The sequence below is a fragment of the Hemitrygon akajei genome, unplaced genomic scaffold, assembly GCF_048418815.1.
Source record: "Hemitrygon akajei unplaced genomic scaffold, sHemAka1.3 Scf000060, whole genome shotgun sequence".
Lineage (NCBI taxonomy): Eukaryota > Metazoa > Chordata > Chondrichthyes > Myliobatiformes > Dasyatidae > Hemitrygon > Hemitrygon akajei.
Window position 1 is genome coordinate 5,227,342 of NW_027331946.1, and position 19,653 is coordinate 5,246,994.

At 44.8% G+C, this 19,653-nt stretch overlaps 2 protein-coding genes across 6 annotated transcripts in view; both read right to left on the bottom strand.

Moving 5' to 3' along the window:
* The window catches only part of LOC140721733 (NACHT, LRR and PYD domains-containing protein 3-like), a 943,069-nt gene that overhangs the window by 678,220 nt on the left and 245,196 nt on the right, over positions 1-19,653 (bottom strand). The gene's annotated exons all lie outside the window — the stretch shown is intronic.
* The window catches only part of LOC140721726 (uncharacterized), a 46,454-nt gene continuing 36,602 nt past the window's right edge, over positions 9,802-19,653 (bottom strand). For 3 of the 5 annotated variants that reach the window (XM_073036524.1, XM_073036523.1, XM_073036522.1), the window contains one exon: positions 10,642-14,733. In XM_073036524.1, coding sequence (XP_072892625.1) covers positions 12,618-14,327 — 1,710 coding nt within the window. In that variant the 5' untranslated portion in view covers positions 14,328-14,733 and the 3' untranslated portion in view covers positions 10,642-12,617. Of the gene's footprint in view, positions 9,997-10,641; positions 14,734-16,584; positions 16,690-19,653 lie in introns of those variants that run through there. The other 2 variants (XR_012097445.1, XR_012097444.1) reach the window with 2 other exon arrangements.

Sequence of the window (19,653 nt, forward strand, 5' to 3'; positions counted from 1 at the left end):
CGGGGTGGGGAGGGTTTGGTGTCTGATGGGGAACTGGACAGGGTGTCTCTGTACACAGCGGATATGTTTTAGATCTGATGGCACATAGTGGGATGGGGTGAGGTGGGTTTGGTGTCTGATGGAGAACTGGACAGGGTGTCTCTGTGCATAGCGGGTATGTTTTATATCTGATGAAACATAGTGGGACGGGGTGGGGTGGGTTTGGTTTCTGATGGGGAACTGGACAGGGTGTCTCTGCACACATCGGGTATGTTTTATATCTGATGGCAAATAGTGGGACGTGGTGGGGTGGGTTTGGTGTCTGATGGGGAACTGGACAGGGTGTCTCTGCACTCATCGGGTATGTTTTATATCTGATGGCAAATAGTGGGACGTGGTGGGGTGGGTTTGGTGACGCAGCGGACAAAGTGGAGCTGCTGAGTAAAAATAGAATGAAAGTCTGCAGGAGGAGACTGGGACGGGTTTTCATTTTGTCCCTGGATGCATAGCAGAGTGAGGGGTAACCGGATATAATTGTAGATGAAACCACAGGCGTGACAGTGAAAAGTTCAGAAAATGCTGGAAACATCGATTCCGGAATGCTTGTGGAAGGGGAGCCACCGTGAAAGTTTCAAGTTGGAAAATGGGAACCGTTGTGACCGCTGCCAGTACAACTGTGGAAAGTTTTAAGCTGAGTTCCTCATTGCTCTCTTATTAGTCTCATTACATATTTTGCTCTAATTGCACAGAGGGATCTGACTGAGGTAATGCCAATGATACTGACGTGTTCGTGTTACATGCCAACAGTATTTGCACCTGAGACACTACCGGTGATGTAATTTGTTTGTTCAATAACAATGGTCAGAGGTGGGACCTTGTCACTGGAGATCGATCCCCTGTATAAATCAGAGCCTGTTGCAGTACGTCAGCTCAGAGTGTCTTGCCGAGCTGTGGAATTCAGAGCAATCGCGTTCACTGCGTCACTCAAATGGGATATCCAGTAATCTTGCGGATAGAAGACATTTACTACCCTGTTATTTCAGCCGTTGGGATTCCCGGTAAGCCGCTGTCACTCCTGCAAACGGCAGAAACTGAGAGTTAATTCCGATATTCTGAAGTGTTTCTCTCGCTACTTGTTTCCACAGCCACCTGTCCAGTCCCCGCATTTCAGTCATGGGCGGAAGGCGCTGACAATATTAATCCCATTGCTTTCGTAGCAGGCAGCGCTGCATATTGGAGCCGAGATGCTGCCTTTGACTGAAATCCTCTTCGCTGCCTCGATGTCACGGAATAATTGTGAATGGAAATGTCTGCACAGGAGGACACCGGGCTACACTCCGTCCATGGAAACCAGCAGTCCTTCTGTAGTTGTCCAAAGGAACCGCCCGTGAATTGCCTGACTGGGTGACAGAACAAGGCGAAGGGCTCATTTATTTTGGAAATGTGAGCAGCGGGAACCGCCGATGTGGATTTCATTTCATTCCCGTGCTGCTCAAAGCCAGTGATGCTGATACTTAATGTCCATCCCTTACTGCGGCCGTGAAAGCATTTAAACAGCCGTCCTCTGGTCGGTTTGGGAATTCTTCCAAATTTAACCCATTTACGAAACTCCCGGCAAGTTTTCTGTCAGGCGGCATCATATGTTCAGCGTCCGGTATCGAGACTTTGAGGCAAAAAAAAAAACATTATAACATCTAATCTGATTCTATCACATTGCTGTTCTATTTCCCCGACGAGTCAGTAATCTTTCTGCTTCCTTCCCTCTCTCTTGCAGTTAACCTGGTGGCGATTGTTATCCTGTCCCGAGGAAAGTGCGGTCTCTCTAAATGCATCACTCTCTACCTGCTGGGAATGGCAGCGTCCGATCTCCTGGTCGTTATCTCTGACCCTCTGCTGAAGTGGACTGTTTTCATATACTTCTGGTCTTCCTTCCTCTATTGGACTCCCGTTTGTAGGATTGTTCGTTGCCTGCTCATAGGAAGCACCGGGGTCTCTGTCTGTCTGACAGTCGCGTTCACCGGTGACAGATTTGTGGCCATTTGTTGTGAAAAGCTGAAAACAAAATATTGCACCGAAAGAACGGCGGCTGTGGTGATCGGGACAGTGAGTGTGTTGGGCTGTTTAGAAAGTGTCACCTTCTACTTTACATTGGAGCCTTTGGTGATAATTAATGGAGTTTCCTATGGCTGTTTGACCAAAGAGAGTTTCGTTACGTCCCCCTCGTGGGGCGCACTTGAGATGATACATCGCATTTTCATGCCTTGTCTCCCATTTGTTCTGATTTTATTGTTCAATGCTTTGACAGTCAGACGGATTTTTTCCGCCAATAAAATCCGGATCGTGCTCAGGGGCCGCAGCGACGGAAAGAATGAGAAAGACCCGGAGATGGAGAACCGAAAGAAATCGGTCGTTTTACTATTCAGTATAACCGGTAGTTTCATATTTCTGTGGTTAACACGGGTGGTTTTTGATATTTACGCACGGATTGCAACCATCCCTCGTTACTCGGACACTGATCCGATTTATATCGCAGAATCCACGGCGACGATGCTGCAGATCCTCAGCTCCTGCACCAACACATGTATTTACGCCGTGACTCAGAGCAAGTTCAGAGAGGAGATGAAGAACGCGGTGAAATATCCGCTGAAAGTGTTAACCAAATTAGTTAATTTATAGAGAGACCACTTGGTTTCTGCAGTGGAATTAAATCAATCGCCATTTTCCTCCATAAGCTGTCCACTTGCCGATATGTAAAACCGCGGTTAACAACTGAGCGCTCTGAAATACGCATGCGTTTAATGGTGATACATTTCACTCGCTGTCTACCTCGTCAATATGAAAATTGTCCTTCATCAGATTCCTGCCAAATATGTGAGACTCGCCTCAGCGGTAATTCACCCGGTGGACGCTCTGTAGAACTCGGGAACTGTCCGGGACGGTCCAGTCAGTTCTCGCCCGTTTTATTTTCATTCCCTCCGTGACATCTCATTCTTCGTTCTGGTGATGCCCTCCGTGTTTTTCCCCGGGTTTGTTCAGTCAGGGTGAATCTGCTCCCAGTCCTTAAGCCTCTCCGCTGTTTCTCATTCTTCCTTTTAGTGACGTTCCCGGTATTTACTCCAAAACCTCTCTCAGGATGCCATCGATCTGACCAGAAATTTCCCCCGTTGTGTCTTCCCCAACACCTGTACTCCGGTTTAGATTGGCGAGTTTCACCATGAGGGAAGCATGATCGGACTGGGAAACATATAACGGGGTCACGTGTTTTTTTTTTCAACAGCGTCTCCATCTCCGGTCAGCTCCCTCTTTGTCCTTTCATATCTCCGCCTTTCTCTCTGCTCACGTCCCGTGGCCCCGTGACAATCTGTTTCCTTACTTCTCCCTCTGTGCTATGTTTCTCCCCGACCACACGTCCGCTCCCCTACAGAGCAAATTAAATCTCATTGCAGTATGTTGGTAAATGTATTTACACTGATAATAAATGTATGTAAAAGTTAGGGAGCTACCAAAGCCACAGGAAAATGTTATTTGATTTCTCTCTGTCTCTCTCTCTCTCTCTCTCTCTCTCTCTCTCTCTCTCTGTGAACGAACTGATCTCCAACTGAAAGTGTAATCGAATTTTGGGAAAAATAAAGAGTGATACTGGAAATCCGAATTCAGACATAAATTAATGGACAGGCTCAGCTTGTAAGGTACAGTAGGTTAAATATTCAATAATATTTCAGTCATCTGTGCTTACCGTTCATCACTATGTTAAAAAAAATGTCAAATATCTCGTGCCTCTAGATTCGGACACTGTATATTTTAAATTGATTATCTGATGCGGCAAACCACACATAGAAATATCGCAGAATTACTTTAAACGATGTAGTGCCGCTCTCTGATCGAACATTAAACACTCTGTTGCATTTCCAGTTCCGTCGCACTGATGTCTGACCTGCAACCGATCAGCGTTGCACAACTTTGGTGATTCTACACGCTCGGGGTTTGACGGAAGCAAGAGTTGACCCGACAGGTAACTTTTCGAGCGCAGAATAGATTTATGCGCCTCGCGCCAGTCATTAGTAACTCAACACTTTATTATACATGACTGTTCCAGTGATACGTAACGATTATGTCCCATCTCCGCCCACCCCTTGAGCACAATCACAGTTTGAATACGAAGGGACTTCATTCTAGTCTTGGTCAATTTAACTCCCAATCAGTTTGAGAGGTTTACTGACTACAACACAACTGCCTGGCAAGATTAAATGACAAGACCATTGCATCCGGAGATGGTAATGACCCGGGGTTAACTTTGTTGTGTCAATGCACTACATGTCCTTCTGTTGTTGACTGTTGCCTGAGTCCAATCACAAACAAGAGAAAATCTGCAAATGCTGGAAATCAAAGTAATGGACAAAAAATCCTGGAGGAACTCAGCAGGTCAGGCAGCCTCTGTGTAAAAGAGCAAGCAGTGACGTTTCGGGCCCAGACCCTTCATCAGGGTGATCCAATACAATAGGATTAGACATTTCTACCACAACTGCAGGGTCGGCGACAGATTTTAGACAAACAGGCATGCCTCTTACAAATAGAGGTAATTGTAATGAATAATATGCAACGGGTTGTCTGAGACCCCGATGTCGTTGTGCTAAATTGCCACTAGCAAACCCTTGGTGTTTCTTTACAAATAATTGGAAAGGAGCTGGATAGTCAGACATGCCCAAAGCAGGGACGGTTGACAAAACGGTGTTAAGAGCATTAAAGGCTGTGTTCATTTCCTGACTCCACTGTCTTTCGGCAGACATGCTCGGTAATGACGCTTGTCGACGAGGAGCCTCCAATATTCGATATTCAGGAATCAAATGCCTACAGTAATTGACCATTCACAAAACGGGAAGCATTTCAGTTCGGGTGCGGGGAGGTGGCGCATTAATAAAAGCTGCAATTCGTTCTTTGCAATTTGCTCCGTTCCTTGAGAAACCATGTCTCCCAAATCCTGTAGAGTGGACTGACATTTATTGAGGGATGTTTATTGAGGGATACCTTTTGTCTCTTTTCAGCCAGGCTTGGCAACAGAGCCGCAATGTCATTTTTTTCGCAATTAACTCGGCCGAGAGTGATAATCGGCAGTTTGTAAATTTCTACTTTCCCCTGGCAACCGTTGGGCGCTTAAATCGCGTGTGACTGCTGCGGCATAAACCGAGGGTCTCCCAGTTTACCCATGATGCACCCTGGTCCGAGTTCACTGTCCACCACTGTAAGTGAAAGAAAACAAATACTGACTGCCCTTGTGCAATGGGATGGAGAAAAAGGCAGAACAGGGTCTATAACAGAATAACATCAGATGCGGCAGGAATATGGAGAGGATGACGTTAGCATCGATCACGACGGGGCCAAGAGGTACAACTATCTTGTTAATAGCACTTAGGTCTGGTAAAAAAAAATCACTCATTAGCACGACTTGCGTTTGGAATTGGTAAAACAGGGGAATTACAGGGACTACAGGTTGGGAGCAGCACTCCCTGATCCAACAGCGCTTCTATGCCAGACTCCATACCTTTCACTGCCTCCGCTGACAAATTATATTTCCGAATAGAGGGAGGAACAACATTGGTCTTCCTGTGGTGGGGCGGAATGTACAATCCCACATGGTTCTTGTGTATCGACCACAGGGAGGGAGGTGACCCCTCCGGTGACAAATTATATTTTCCGTATAGAGGGTGGAACAGCATTGGTCTTCCTGTGGTGGGGCGGAATATACTATCCCACATGGTTCTTGTGTATCGACCACAGGGAGGGAGGTGACCCCTCCGGTGACAAATTATATTTCCGTATAGAGGGTGGAACAGCATTGGTCTTCCTGTGGTGGGGCGGAATGTACAATCCCACATGGTTCTTGTGTACCGACCACAGGGAGGGAGGTGACCCCTCCGGTGACAAATTATATTTCCGGATAGAGGGAGGAACAGCATTGGTCTTCCTGTGGTGGGGCGGAATGTACAATCCCACATGGTTCTTGTGTATCGACCACAGGGAGGGAGGTGACCCCTCCGGTGACAAATTATATTTCCGTATAGAGGGTGGAACAGCATTGGTCTTCCTGTGGTGGGGCGGAATGTACAATCCCACATGGTTCTTGTGTACCGACCACAGGGAGGGAGGTGACTGCGAAAGCAAAAGGTGTACTACACGCTCGGGCGAAGGAGGGGGAGCAAGCAGGTAAAACTTTGTTTTAACGCTGAAAAGGGCGAAGATTAAATTTCCGGAATGAAGTTGTGGAGTAGCGTTAGTATTAGGCAGTGATGTAGACAGTGTGAGGTTTAACCCTGTAAAGTCTGAAGCACGGGTTCGGGTAGTTCAGGAGTTGCAGGGAGTTTGATGGCAATAGTAACATGAGAAGTTCGGCTTGGCAGTTTAAACCGCTAATTCTGTCCTTCACTCATAAACAGTTCTGCCACTGTGTCTTCTGGACCATAATAGATGCGTCCGGTTAGAGAAAGAGTTTCTGCTCTGTTAGTCACGGAAAGGAGCTTCTGGTGATCGCTCGGCTGAGATGTGTCAGTGTATCGGACGGTGCGATGGAAATACATCAGAGGTCGGCATATCAGAATAAGCTGTCGTTGACAATCAGCGTCGTTGGGCAGTTTAAGAATGTCTGGACTATCTGCACGGTAGCGCAGAGTTGTCCTGCAAGTCTATTCCAGCAGATGATCCCCATGTGTCAAGGAAACGGGAAACACAGTCAGTCATATTTTCTCCTGTTTTTTGTCTGCACCTGGCAACCTCTTCAGAATCACTATGGCTTCCCCATCATGGCAGCCTTACACGGTGCCCTGTAACCACTTTCCATTAGTAACGTTATCTCCATCATTATTGTTTCTCACTTTATTCCTCCGGGGACTTCAAAATTTCCTTGCACTGCAGTCCAAGTCGGACCCACGAACCACTTTCAAAAACATCTGACCATTTCCAGGCAAGGGGTTATAAATCTTACAAATTTGTCCCATAGCTTGAACCTGGGACAGGGCCCACGGCCAGATTACCGCGACGGGGCAAACATTTTGTTTTGGATACTGTGAAACAGGATCTATTCTGTTTCGCTTCCCGTTTCCCAGTTAAATATGCAAAGTATATTCATGTCCCGTTTGATTTTTAGTCCCATCCGCCAGTGGACAAGCGACCCGGAAAATGGGCTCATCTATCCTTGGATAGTTCTTTGTCTCGCGGTTTGTCCCCCTTCTGCTCGTCGGCTTCGGTTGCCTGGGCGTTATAAGGCGGGTCGGCGTGTTTGATTCTGTCGTACAGCTTCTGCGAACATTAAAACTTCGATCAGATGTGAATCCGGGGCGGGCTCGGGCTCTCTCAGACTCTCTAGGTGAGGATATAAGCCTTGAGACACCTCCCGGTTCTTCTGTTCGGACGTCTTCTGCACAGTCGGTCTATTTATTGGTTTCGGAGACTGATGTCGCTGAGCTACCTCCAGCCTTTTCTCAAGACAAGTCAAGGTTATTGTCATTTAACGAAACAACGTTTCGTTTCCCCGACCCAGGGCACACACTACCCACAGATACTTAGGAAAACAAAGACAACATGCTCCGTTGACCAGGCTCAAAATAACAAAGTCAATTGCATAAATCAAAACACTTTATTAAACCTGCGTAGAGTCTCCGTCTCCTCTAACAGTATCTTGTTTAAAATATATAATTTTCTTTATCTCCAAAGACTCCCATAGAGCCACCGTCCTTGTGTCCAACCACACAAGTCACTGGTAAAAGGAATCACATGTCTAGTATATCCACTTTCCAACTAGCCATCATCAGCAGTGGAGATTGGCGGCACCAGCGGCTCTCCACGGGATTTCGCTACTCGTTCAATCTACCGGCGCAACTTTCTCATTCTTTTTCTTTACCTTTACAGAGAAAACTCACCTCGCATTTCTGTCAGCAATCTTTACTATCATTACTTACCATCTTCCTTCAATCTACTTACCTGGTTTTCATCATTATCTTTACAGGAAACTCTCTCCCCCGCATTCCTGATCAACTTTACTGTCACTGCTTCCCATCCGCCTTCAATCTACTTACCTGCTCCTGCAAAGGAAAGACAATCAGTCGCAACTCAAGCGTGAACGACATTTCGTTCCGTTCGCCTCTTGAAGACTTATTTATACCTGTTGGATTTGTTTACTAATTGGAAAACATCTTGGGTGGGACTAGGATCCGGATCCTCAAGTCCTTAATTTCCACAATACTTCACATAATGCTGCGGTCTTTCCTACTTGATCTTGCCGATGCCGTCCTTTCTACCCGGTCATGGGCCAGGAGGCTCAAAGCGGATCACCCAACGGGTAGCTAACTCGAAGTTGCCATTCCCACCCACAGTTACTCCATCGCTTGAAACTATTTTGTTGGCATCCTGCTTAACTAAGGCAAATTGTCAGAGATGTTAAAGAATCAAGTTCAGTTGGCAAATCTTTTATTTAACATGCTATCACGGAGAGTCCACATGCGTGGAACTCTAAGGTACAAGTATAATGCTTCTCTTTATATCTAGTAGCAGAGAGGTGTGTGAAATCTTAGCAGAACAATGGAGTTAGTTCACAATGTTTATTTTCATGATTTATTGTTAAACTCATCTCATTTGCGCAGCTGTATTAAGGTTCTGAGGAACAGCAGTGACAGGCACGATATTATTTCGTGGAAAACGCAGAAGTCCACAATCTCACAAAGCTTAAGCAACATACAGCCCTGTAAACCTTATATTCGGAAATTTCATCCACAGGGATGGCGGTTGGATGTCAGAGAGACAGAGTGAGGGTGATGGTGGTGAATAATGTTCGGAGGGAGGGAGAGCGTGAATGCCGGTTAGAAGGAGTGGCGTCAAGGAAAGGTGTCACAAAGACGGGAAAACTTTGTCCAGACCCGATTCCTGCCTGGGCACAGGCTGTCTAGGTGAGGATATAGACTCTGTGATTCCTCACCTTTCTTGTGTTTGGACATGGTTTGGACAGTCAGTCTATGTTTTTCTCGGAGGTTGGTGTGGCCTAGCTACCTCTAGTCGAGTTTACTGTCATTTAATAACACACATGCACACCGACAAACTAGACAAGGTTTCTCCGAGCCGGGTTGCAAAGAACAGCAGCACAAACAACACACAGAACACACAACTACTTATGAAAGAAAGGACAGAATCCTCCGATGAGCCACGCACAGATAAACAAAGTAAATCAAAACGTTATTATATTCAGATTCAGTTTATTTGTCATTTAGAAACCACAAATGCAGTGCAGTTAAAAAAAAATGAGACAACGTTCCTCCAGAATGATATCACAAAAGCACATGACAAAACAGTCTACACCAGAAAATCCACATAACGTTTGGCAATCCCCATTCCAGAGTCCGGAGAGAATGCTGCGTATTAATATCGCGCTACTGTCTTAGCGTGATCCCCGGAAAGGGGCTCCAAACCTACCAGACAAAACAAGACCAAAAACTAAAGCTACAAAACCTGCACGAAACCACGTAGTTACAACAGTGCAAACAATAGCATAATTCATTCAAAAAAAACTGACCATGGGCACAGTAAAAATAGTCCAAAGATGTTAAAAGACTATAAGTTCAAAAGAAACCACCACACAGTTTCCACAAGTCCACAGGGTCCCGATAGACTCGTCATCCCACGCAGGCAGCAGAAGGGAATACCCCCGCTATGGACTTCCACGGCGCCGCCCGACTCAGCCTCGCAGACACAACACACAGTGAAAGCGACCTGACCGCAGCGGACTCCATGTCCGGCGAACCTCTGCGCCTCCGACCATCCCCTGCGGCACAGCTTCTCCGAGCACCATCCTCTGCCGAGCGTATTAAGACGGCCCCGCCAACGCGACCCCGAGGAATGGGGGCCTGTTCTTCCCAGCTGAGTCCCGGATCTCACAGCAGCAGCAGCAACGAAGAAGGTCTTCCTGGAGATTTCCAGATGTTCCTCCGTGCTCCCACGTCCGTTTTTCATCCGATTATGATTGCGCACGGCACCCCGCTTCACAAATAACAGATAATCAGCTCCGGAATGGCCGCTGCAAGCTCCGTCGCGCCGCCATCTTGGATTACACTTGAATTTGAACGTGATTCAGCACTCCATATGTGTATATGCAATTATGATAAGAAATACAGACCAGAAAACTTAAATGAGAAGCTACCTCAGAAAAACAAATCATCACTGTGGTAGAAAACATTAACCAGTGGAATGAGTATGACCTTCCATGGGAGACATCCCAATGATCTGAGCAGATGAGATGGTGAAAAGGAATCATCGAGCACCTGACTGAGAGTTGGAGACCTCGTCCCAGAAACAGAGGGGTTCAATGCAGAAATACAGGACAAGGTGGTTAACAAAAGGGGGAAAAAAATCAAAAATACATACAATACAAACAAGGCAATCAATGCAGAAAATGCTAAGAGAAACCAGACACAATCCAACACATTCCAGGATCCTGCGGCAGTTGAACACAATCTGATTAATTATGCAGCTGCAAATATCATTCACCAAAATCTTGCTTTAAAATACAAACGTATGAATGACCATGTTAACCTAATTAAGGTACAATAAATTCCAGCCTAATCCACTTAGTCAAAATCTCACAATTTATATGATAATCGATATATTATGACAGATAGGACAATCCATAATAACCATCCGGATATAATATTACAGGATAAACAAGCAAATCCCTCGATAGATATAACAATTCTGAACACACACGTTCCCTGACCAGTGGAGCACCTCACCACAGGTATTGTTTGTGTCATTAGTCAGGCAAACAAATTATTTTCTCTGTCAGCTTCCAAATGTTGCTATTGTCATTCATTGCCACACCCCGCTGCTGATTTCCTTCTCCTCATCATACGTTCTTACCTCGACCATCGTCCAGAGCCCCAAACTCTGCCCTGTGCAGACTCACCTCTGGTTTCTGACCCTGCTCCTTTGAACATCCAACCAATGTTTTCGCATTCTGCTTTCAGTCTTTAGAGGACAGCGTGTTTTCTAACAACCCTTTAGAAGCAGGGAAAATGACCCATAATGTGGAAATGAGCCATGAATAAGGAGAGTAAATCCAAATGTCATTCTTCCTCAGCTCAGAGATTTCAGGGGCAAAGAACATCTCAGACAGAACTGCAGTCAGCACAACTTCTTCAGTCTGGAGAAAATTCAAGGGGAACCTTTTCACCCACAGAGTGGTGACTGTTTGGAACCCGTCCCACAGGGGGAACAAGAGGTGAACAACAGGGGAGGATTTAAAAGGACTGTCGTGGGACAGAATCACTGGCAGGGTCCAGCAGGCCTGAGTTGACTCTCTATTCAGTTTAAGATAGTACTTAGGGCCAATATGTCTAAAGATAAATTGGCGCATATATTTCCTAATATAAGCACTATTTGTGACAGATATAACGTAGAAGTAGCTGCTCTAAGAGATGTGTTTAGAATATTATCTAAAGTTATAGATGTGGATGTTCAACCCAATTTCTCTTACGGCAATTTTTGGGATTATTCCAGAGGAAATAGGGAGAGTATCTGCTTCTGCTCAACATGAAAAGGCAAATTCTGCCTTTTCAACTTTACTGACTAGGAGTACTATCTTGTTATATTGGAAAGAATCTAATCCTCTACTGTTTTCTATTGGCTCACCTCCATTATGTCATATCTAAGCTTGGAGAAAATTAGAAGCTGGACGTTTGATACATCTTTTAATTTTGAGCAAGTCTGGTGACCCTTTATTCAATATTTTCATATGATTTAATTTATTTTTTCTTTATTCTCTTTAGGGAAAATCCTTATCTGTGAAGGTTTGGAGGTGACTGGAAGGGTGCCTTTACTGTTTGTTTTTCTTCTAATTCTATCCTCAATTGGACTGCCCAATCTCTTTTCTTATTTAGTTTACTGTTTTTTTCCTGCATATAAATAACATTTTCCAATTTTTTTAACGATTTGTTAAGAGTTGTGTTTTTTTGATTACACTGTATATATAACAGCATAACATTAAACCTATCTGACTTTGACAATATATACTTTTCTTTATTGCTGTTTATGTCTTTTGTATTATCTGTTTGCTAAACCTCTCCACTGATTTGTATTTTTTTACTGGAAATCAATAATAAAATTGAAAAAATGAAAAGGACTGTCCTGGAACAGAACCACTGGCAGGATCCAGCCGGCCTCAGTTGACACTCTACTGTACGCTAGGTGTGTTATAAATTCACCAAGTACTGGAGACAGAGTTTAAAATAGAACTGACTTACTTCTCTCAGATCCAGAATATTAAACTCCAGTCCCATTAAATGTGAATGTGCAGCAGAAGAAACTCCTCCCATGCCCAGTGACCAGGGTGCAGAACTGGGTGTGGTGATCAGCAGCAATAATTTATGAGTCACTCTTGAAATTGCATTCAGCAATGGTGATGGACAAATATCCAGCATGCAGCTTATTTAAAGTTTCTCCCCAGTGTGAATCCAGTACTGTGTCACAAGGTTAGATTACTGAGTGAATCCTTCCCCACATTCACAGCAGGTGAACGGCCCCTCCCCAGTGTGAACTCAATGATGCACATAAAGTTGAGATGACTGAGAGAATCTCCTCCCAGAGTCTAAGTAGGTGATCAGCCTCTACCCAGTGTGAACTGACTGGTGTCCCAGTAGGTCAGATGACCGAATGAATCCCTTCCCACATTCTGAGCAGGTGAATGGCCACTCCCTTGTGTGAACTCGCTGATGTACCAGTAGGGTAGATGACAGAGTGAATCCTTTCCCACATTCTGAGCAGGTGAATGGCCTCTCCCCAGTGTGAACTCGCTGATGTACCAGTAGGTCAGATGACCGAGTGAATCCCTTCCCACATTCTGAGCAGGTGAATGGCCTCTCTCCAGTGTGAACTCTCTGATGTACCTTCAGTTCAAATGGCCGAGTGAATCCCTTCCCACATTCTGAGCAGGTGAATGGCCTCTCCCCAGTGTGAACTCGCTGATGTACCAGTAGGTCAGATGACCGAGTGAATCCCTTCCCACATTCTGAGCAGGTGAATGGCCTCTCTCCAGTGTGAACTCTCTGATGTACCTTCAGTTCAAATGACCGAGTGAATCCCTTCCCACATTCTGAGCAGGTGAATGGCCTCTCTCCAGTGTGAACTCTCTGATGTACCTTCAGTTCAAATGACCGAGTGAATCCCTTCCCACATTCTGAGCAGCTGAATGGCCTCTCCCCAGCGTGAACTCGCTGATGTAACTTCAGTTTACATGACCGAGTGAATCCCTTCCCACAGTCTGAGCAGGTGAATGGCTTCTGCCCAGTGTGAACTAACTGATGTACCTTCAGATGGGATGACCGAGTGAATCCCTTCCCACAGTCTGAGCAGGTGAATGGCCTCTCTCCAGTGTGAACTCTCTGATGTACCTTCAGTTCAAACGACCGAGTGAATCCCTTCCCACATTCTGAGCAGGTGAATGGCTTCTCCCCAGTGTGAACTCGCTGGTGTACCAGTAGGGTAGATGACAGAGTGAATCTCTTCCCACAGTCTGAGCAGGTGAATGGCCTCTCTCCAGTGTGAACTCTCTGATGTACCTTCAGTTCAAATGACCGAGTGAATCCCTTCCCACATTCGTAGCAGGTGAATGGCCTCTCTCCAGTGTGAACTCGCTGATGTACCAGTAGGTCAGATGACTGAGTGAATCCCTTCCCACAGACTGAGCAGCTGAATGGCCTCTCCCCAGCGTGAACTCGCTGATGTAACTTCAGTTTACATGACCGAGTGAATCCCTTCCCACAGTCTGAGCAGGTGAACGGCTTCTCCCCAGTGTGAACTCGCTGATGTCTCTGTAGTTTGGATGGATCAGTGAATCCCTTCCCACAGACTGAGCAGGTGAATGGCTTCTCCCCAGTGTGAACTAACTGATGTACCTTCAGTTGGGATGACCGAGTGAATCCTTTCCCACAGTCTGAGCAGGTGAATGGCCTCTCCCCAGTGTGAACTAACTGATGTACCTTCAGATGGGATGACCGAGTGAATCCCTTCCCACAGTCTGAGCAGGTGAATGGCCTCTCTCCAGTGTGAACTCGCTGGTGAGCCATTAGATCAGATGACCGAGTGAATCCTTTCCCACAGTCTGAGCAGGTGAATGGCCTCTCCCCAGTGTGAACTCGCTGGTGAGCCATTAGATCAGATGACCGAGTGAATCCTTTCCCACAGTCTGAGCAGGTGAATGGCCTCTCCCCAGTGTGAACTAACTGATGTACCTTCAGATGGGATGACCGAGTGAATCTCTTCCCACAGTCCGAGCAGGTGAACGGCTTCTCCCCAGTGTGAACTCGCAGGTGAGCCATTAGATCAGATGACCGAGTGAATACTTTCCCACAAATTCAGCAGATGAGCAACCTTTGCCCAGTGTGATCTGACTGGTGTGTCCACAGGTGGGAAGACCGACTGAACCCCTTCTCACTCACAGAACAGGTGAATGGCCTTGCCCAGTGTGAACTTGCTGATATACCTTCAGATGAGATGACCGAGTGAATGCACTCCCACTGTCTGAGCAGGTGAATGGCCTCTCCCCTGTGTAAAATGATGGGCGTGCCAGTTGGTCAGATGACCGAGTGAATCCCTCTCCACAGTCTGAGCAGGAAGGATGATCGAGTGAATCCCTCGCTCCACTTCTTAAATATCTAGAGCGAGACAGCAAAACTGGTGTGCTGTGTTTGAATTTCCATTGACAAATTCCTTGTCATTTTTAACCTGAAAAGATTTAAAAATTCATCAGTGGGTGAAGGACAACATTTCAGATGAGCTCACTTGAGTTGCCAACGTGTGATCTGATATCACACTGTTACAGTGTGGTTCAACCCAAGTTGGAGAGAGAAATCACCTTCTAACTGGACAAAGTGTTGGTATCTGGAATGACCATCAAACTCTCTGATGCGCTATAAGTATGGGGCATTTCTGCCATCTCCAGTCTGTTACTTGGCTCAGTTTGACTCTCTCCATTGGTAATATTCCCCGTTCCCCCTGAGCGGCATGGGTGCCTAGCCCCACAGTAACTGAAACACTCTCACGCAAGTAGCTTTTTTGTTGACATACAGCTGGGATTTTCTTTTATGTACTATTAATTTAAAGTGCCATAGACTTAATGCCATGTAAATATCTCCTAACCTTGTTTAGTTCCACATTGGAGATAAATGGTTTGTAATTCTGAGATTAGTTAAAACCCGAGCAGAAGGATATAAATAAAGGAATTTAAACCATTGAATAAAATCAGGCCCAAAATTAAATTTTCTGATGTTTTAAATAGATAATTCCATTCAACCCAATCAAAGGCCTTCTCAGCACCTAAGGATGTCACACATTCCAATGTCTCTTTAGAAGGAGAATAAATGACATTTAATAAACAACAAATAGTGAAATGAGAATATTGATCTTTAATAAATCCAGTCTGGTCCTTTGAGGTTGTCCTTTGAGTCCTTTGATCTTTGATCTGGCCTTAGAACACTTAGCTATTGCCTTTAGAGAATCTCACTGTATCGCTGGGATATTAAGGAGAGGTATTATTCACAAAGTTTTGTTCTATGCCGATGACCTACTACTTTATATTTCTAAGGTCGAAACTTCTGTGCTTTCTTTACTTTCTTGTTTCAGCCAATTTTCAGGATATAATCTAAATTTACATAAGACTGAACTTCTTCCTTTGAATAATTTGGTACCCATTCATACTAACCTTCCTTTTAAAACTGTAAGAAATCAATTAACCTATTTTGGTGTAATAATTACTAAGATTTATAAGCTACTATTTAAAGGAAGTTTTTTCACTCTATCGGGTTACATTAAACGGACACTTTCAAAATGATTGCCTCTTTCATTATCGTTGATTGGCCAAATCAATTCTATTAAAATGAATCTTACCTAAATTTATATACCTTTTTCAGGCCTTACCCGTCTTTATTCCTCAATCCTTTTTTGATTCTCTTGACTCTACCCTATCTTCCTATATATGGAAACATAAACTTTCTCGACTAAATAAATTTCATTTTCAAAAAGCAAGAAAGAATGGAGGTTTAGCTTTACCAAATTTTATGTTTTATTACTGGGCAGGCAATATATGGAAACCTCACATTTTGGTCATACTATATTAATCATGAGGACTGTCCTGCTTGGGTTTCTATAGCTAATTCTGTTCATAAATTCTCTATTATTTCTCTTCTTGGATCTTCACTTTCTTTATCTTTAAGTAAACTAACTGACAGTTTGGTAGTTAAACATACTTTGAGGATTTGGATACAATTTAGAAAATATTTTGTTTTAATGAGACATTCTCTATCAAGTCCTATTTTTTCTAGCTATTTTTTAAACCTTTTTGATCGATGTAGTTTTTAAAGAATGGGATAGACTGGGTATTAAATGCTTCCAGGATTTGTTAGTTGGAGGAAATCTTTTCGCTTGAGCAATTGTCAGCTAAATATAGCTTACCAAAAAACTTTTTTTTTTAACTGCAAATTAGGGAATTTCTGCAGTCTCAATTGCATACATTTCCAAAAAGTCCAGATAAGAATTTATTAGATGCAATTTTTAATCTGAAACCTTTTCAGAATGGTTCAATATCCAATATTTATGGCATGCTGTTGAGAATGAGAAATGTTCCTTTAGACAAAATTAAAAATCTCTGGGAACAAGATTTGCAGACTTCAATCTCTGAGGAACCTAGAATGAAATTTATAAATTGGTTAATACTTCATCGTTATATGCCTGCCATTCCCTCCCACAATTTAAAGTAGTCCATAGGGCCCATATGACTAAGGATAAGCTCTCTCGTTTTTATTTGGATATGTCTCCCTATTGTGACAGATGCAACTATGGATTAGCTTCATTGATTCTTATGTTTCGGATATGGCCGAGTCTTCAAAAGTACTGAAAGGAAGTATTTCAAAGCTTTTCTGCACTTTTTAAAGTTAATTTTAAGCCTAATCCTTTGACTGCCTTATTTGGTATTGTTGGAGGGCAAGATATGATTTTGGACATACCTGATCAGTGGCTACGTGATGTTACGTCATGCTTAAATTTCGAAAAGATTTGGTGTTCAATTTCTGAATCAAAGACTTTCAAACATAATGGGGACCATTTTTGAATTATTTTCAAAGCATTTGATTTGTTGTTACGTACGGCTGTTGGCTCATATTATCATCTATTTCTTTATAATGATAAGGACGTTTTTCTTTTTTTTTCTTTTGCTTACCAAGCAGCTTTTTGTTGGTAGCGGATTAGATTTTTTTTGTATAATGATAAAATTAGAAGATTTCAATATTATGATTTAAGTCAATTTACATGAATATAGGGTATTCATGATTATAAGTGTGTTTCTAATATACGGTATTTGGTACCATTTTATCATTTTTGATAGTTTATATATATACACACAATCAATAAAAATATTGGAAAAAAATCTCCGGATCTGGCTGGTGGTAACAGTGCCGGACTTCAGGATGAACCTGAATTTGAATCCAGCCGGCTCCCCTGCACACTTTCCATCCATGCCGGGTTACGGGCTGCTGATTTCTTTGGAACCTCTGCTGTAACTTGCCTCGTACGCGGTTGCCCACGACGCCAGAGAGGCTTGGAGGGAAATCGTCCGCTAACCGGAGAAACTCCGGTTGCAGCGTACCCCCACGACGCCAGAGAGGCATGGAGGGAAATCGCCCGCTAACCGGAGAAACTCCGGTTGCAGCGTACCCCCACGACGCCAGAGAGGCACGGAGGGAAATCGTCCGCTAACCGGAGAAACTCCGGTTGCAGCGTACCCCCACGACGCCAGAGAGGCACGGAGGGAAATCGTCCGCTAACCGGAGAAACTCCGGTTGCAGCGTACCCCCACGACGCCAGAGAGGCACGGAGGGAAATCGTCCGCTAACCGGAGAAATTCCGGTTGCAGCTTACCCCCACGACGCCAGAGAGGCACGCAGGGAAATCGTCCGCTAACCGGAGAAATTCCGGTTGCAGCTTACCCCCACGACGCCAGAGAGGCACGGAGGGAAATCGTCCGCTAACCGGAGAAACTCCGGTTGCAGCGTACCCCCACGACGCCAGAGAGGCACGGAGGGAAATCGTCCGCTAACCGGAGAAACTCCGGTTGCAGCGTACACCCACGACGCCAGAGAGGCACGGAGGGAAATCGTCCGCTAACCGGAGAAACTCCGGTTGCAGCGTACCCCCACGACGCCATAGAGGCACGGAGGGAAATCGTCCGCTAACCGGAGAAACTCCGGTTGCAGCGTACCCCCACGACGCCAGAGAGGCACGGAGGGAAATCGTCCGCTAACCGGAGAAACTCCGGTTGCAGCGTACCCCCACGACGCCAGAGAGGCACGGAGGGAAATCGTCCGCTAACCGGAGAAACTCCGGTTGCAGCGTACCTTTCCCAAAACCATTGCCTCATCCAATTGACTGTCTCATCTTGAATGCTGAGTGACTGAACCAACCTCCCATATGTGACTTTGTCAAGTGTGGGCCCATGTAGAAAACATCAGCTGCCTTGCCTTCATCCACTTTCCTGATAGCTTTCTCCAGAGACTCTATAAGATTGGCTAGACATGACCTACCATGCACAAAACCATGCTGTCTATCCTTAATCTGTCCACATCTATCCAAATATTTACATATCCGGTTCCTGCACATATGTTCTAATAACTTTCCCACTACTGATGTCAAGCTCACTAACATAAAGTTTTCTCATTTATCCTTAGAGCCTTTCTTGAACAGCAGAACAACCTTGGCTGTCCTCCAATCCTCCAGTATCTCACCTGTCACTAAGGATGATTTAAATATCTGTGCTTGGGCCCCCACAATTTCTGCACTTGTCTTCCGCAGGGTCCTGGGGAACAACTTGTCAGGCCCTGGGGATTGATCCATGATAATTTGCCTTAAGACAGCAAACACCTCCACCTCTGTAATCTGTACAGGGTCCATGAAGTTGATGCTGATTTGTCTCACTTCTATCGACTCTGTGTCCATCTCCTGAGCAAATACGGATGCAAAACAACTATTTAAAACCTCCCCCATCTATTTTGAGTCCCGTATAGGTCACCATTCTGTTTGTCCAGAGTGGGCATGTTTCTGTTCTGACCTTCTCCACGTTTCTGTGACAGAGAAGCTGGCCAAACCTGACTGGAAGGGGAATCTGGTAGGAGTGACGATGGAGCAGCAATGGATGGAGTTTCTGGGAGCAACTCGGGACCTGAGTGATCACTACATCCCAACGAAGTGGAAGCATTGGAAAGGCAGGAGGACTCAACCGTGGCTGAAATGAGAACCCAAAACCAACAAAAAAGCCAAAGAGAGGACAAATAAGCTTTTAGAAACCAGGAGAGGACAACTAAAGAAAGTCAGATGAGCTCAGGGTGTGGAAATATAATATTGTAGTCATTAATGTGTCTTGGTAGCACCCAACAGCCTGAAGAATTTAGAGGAACAAAATATCCAGGGCCTCGATATCTCTTGAAAACAAAGGTTCCCTGCACCAGTTACCTTTCACCTTTTATTTTGGTAGGCACATACAAACTCTACACCCTCAAAATTTCACTTCTGAAGAACTCCCACTCACCAAGTACTCCTTTGCCAGAAAACAGCCTGTCCCAGTCCACACCTGTCAAATCCTTGCAAATACCATAAAAT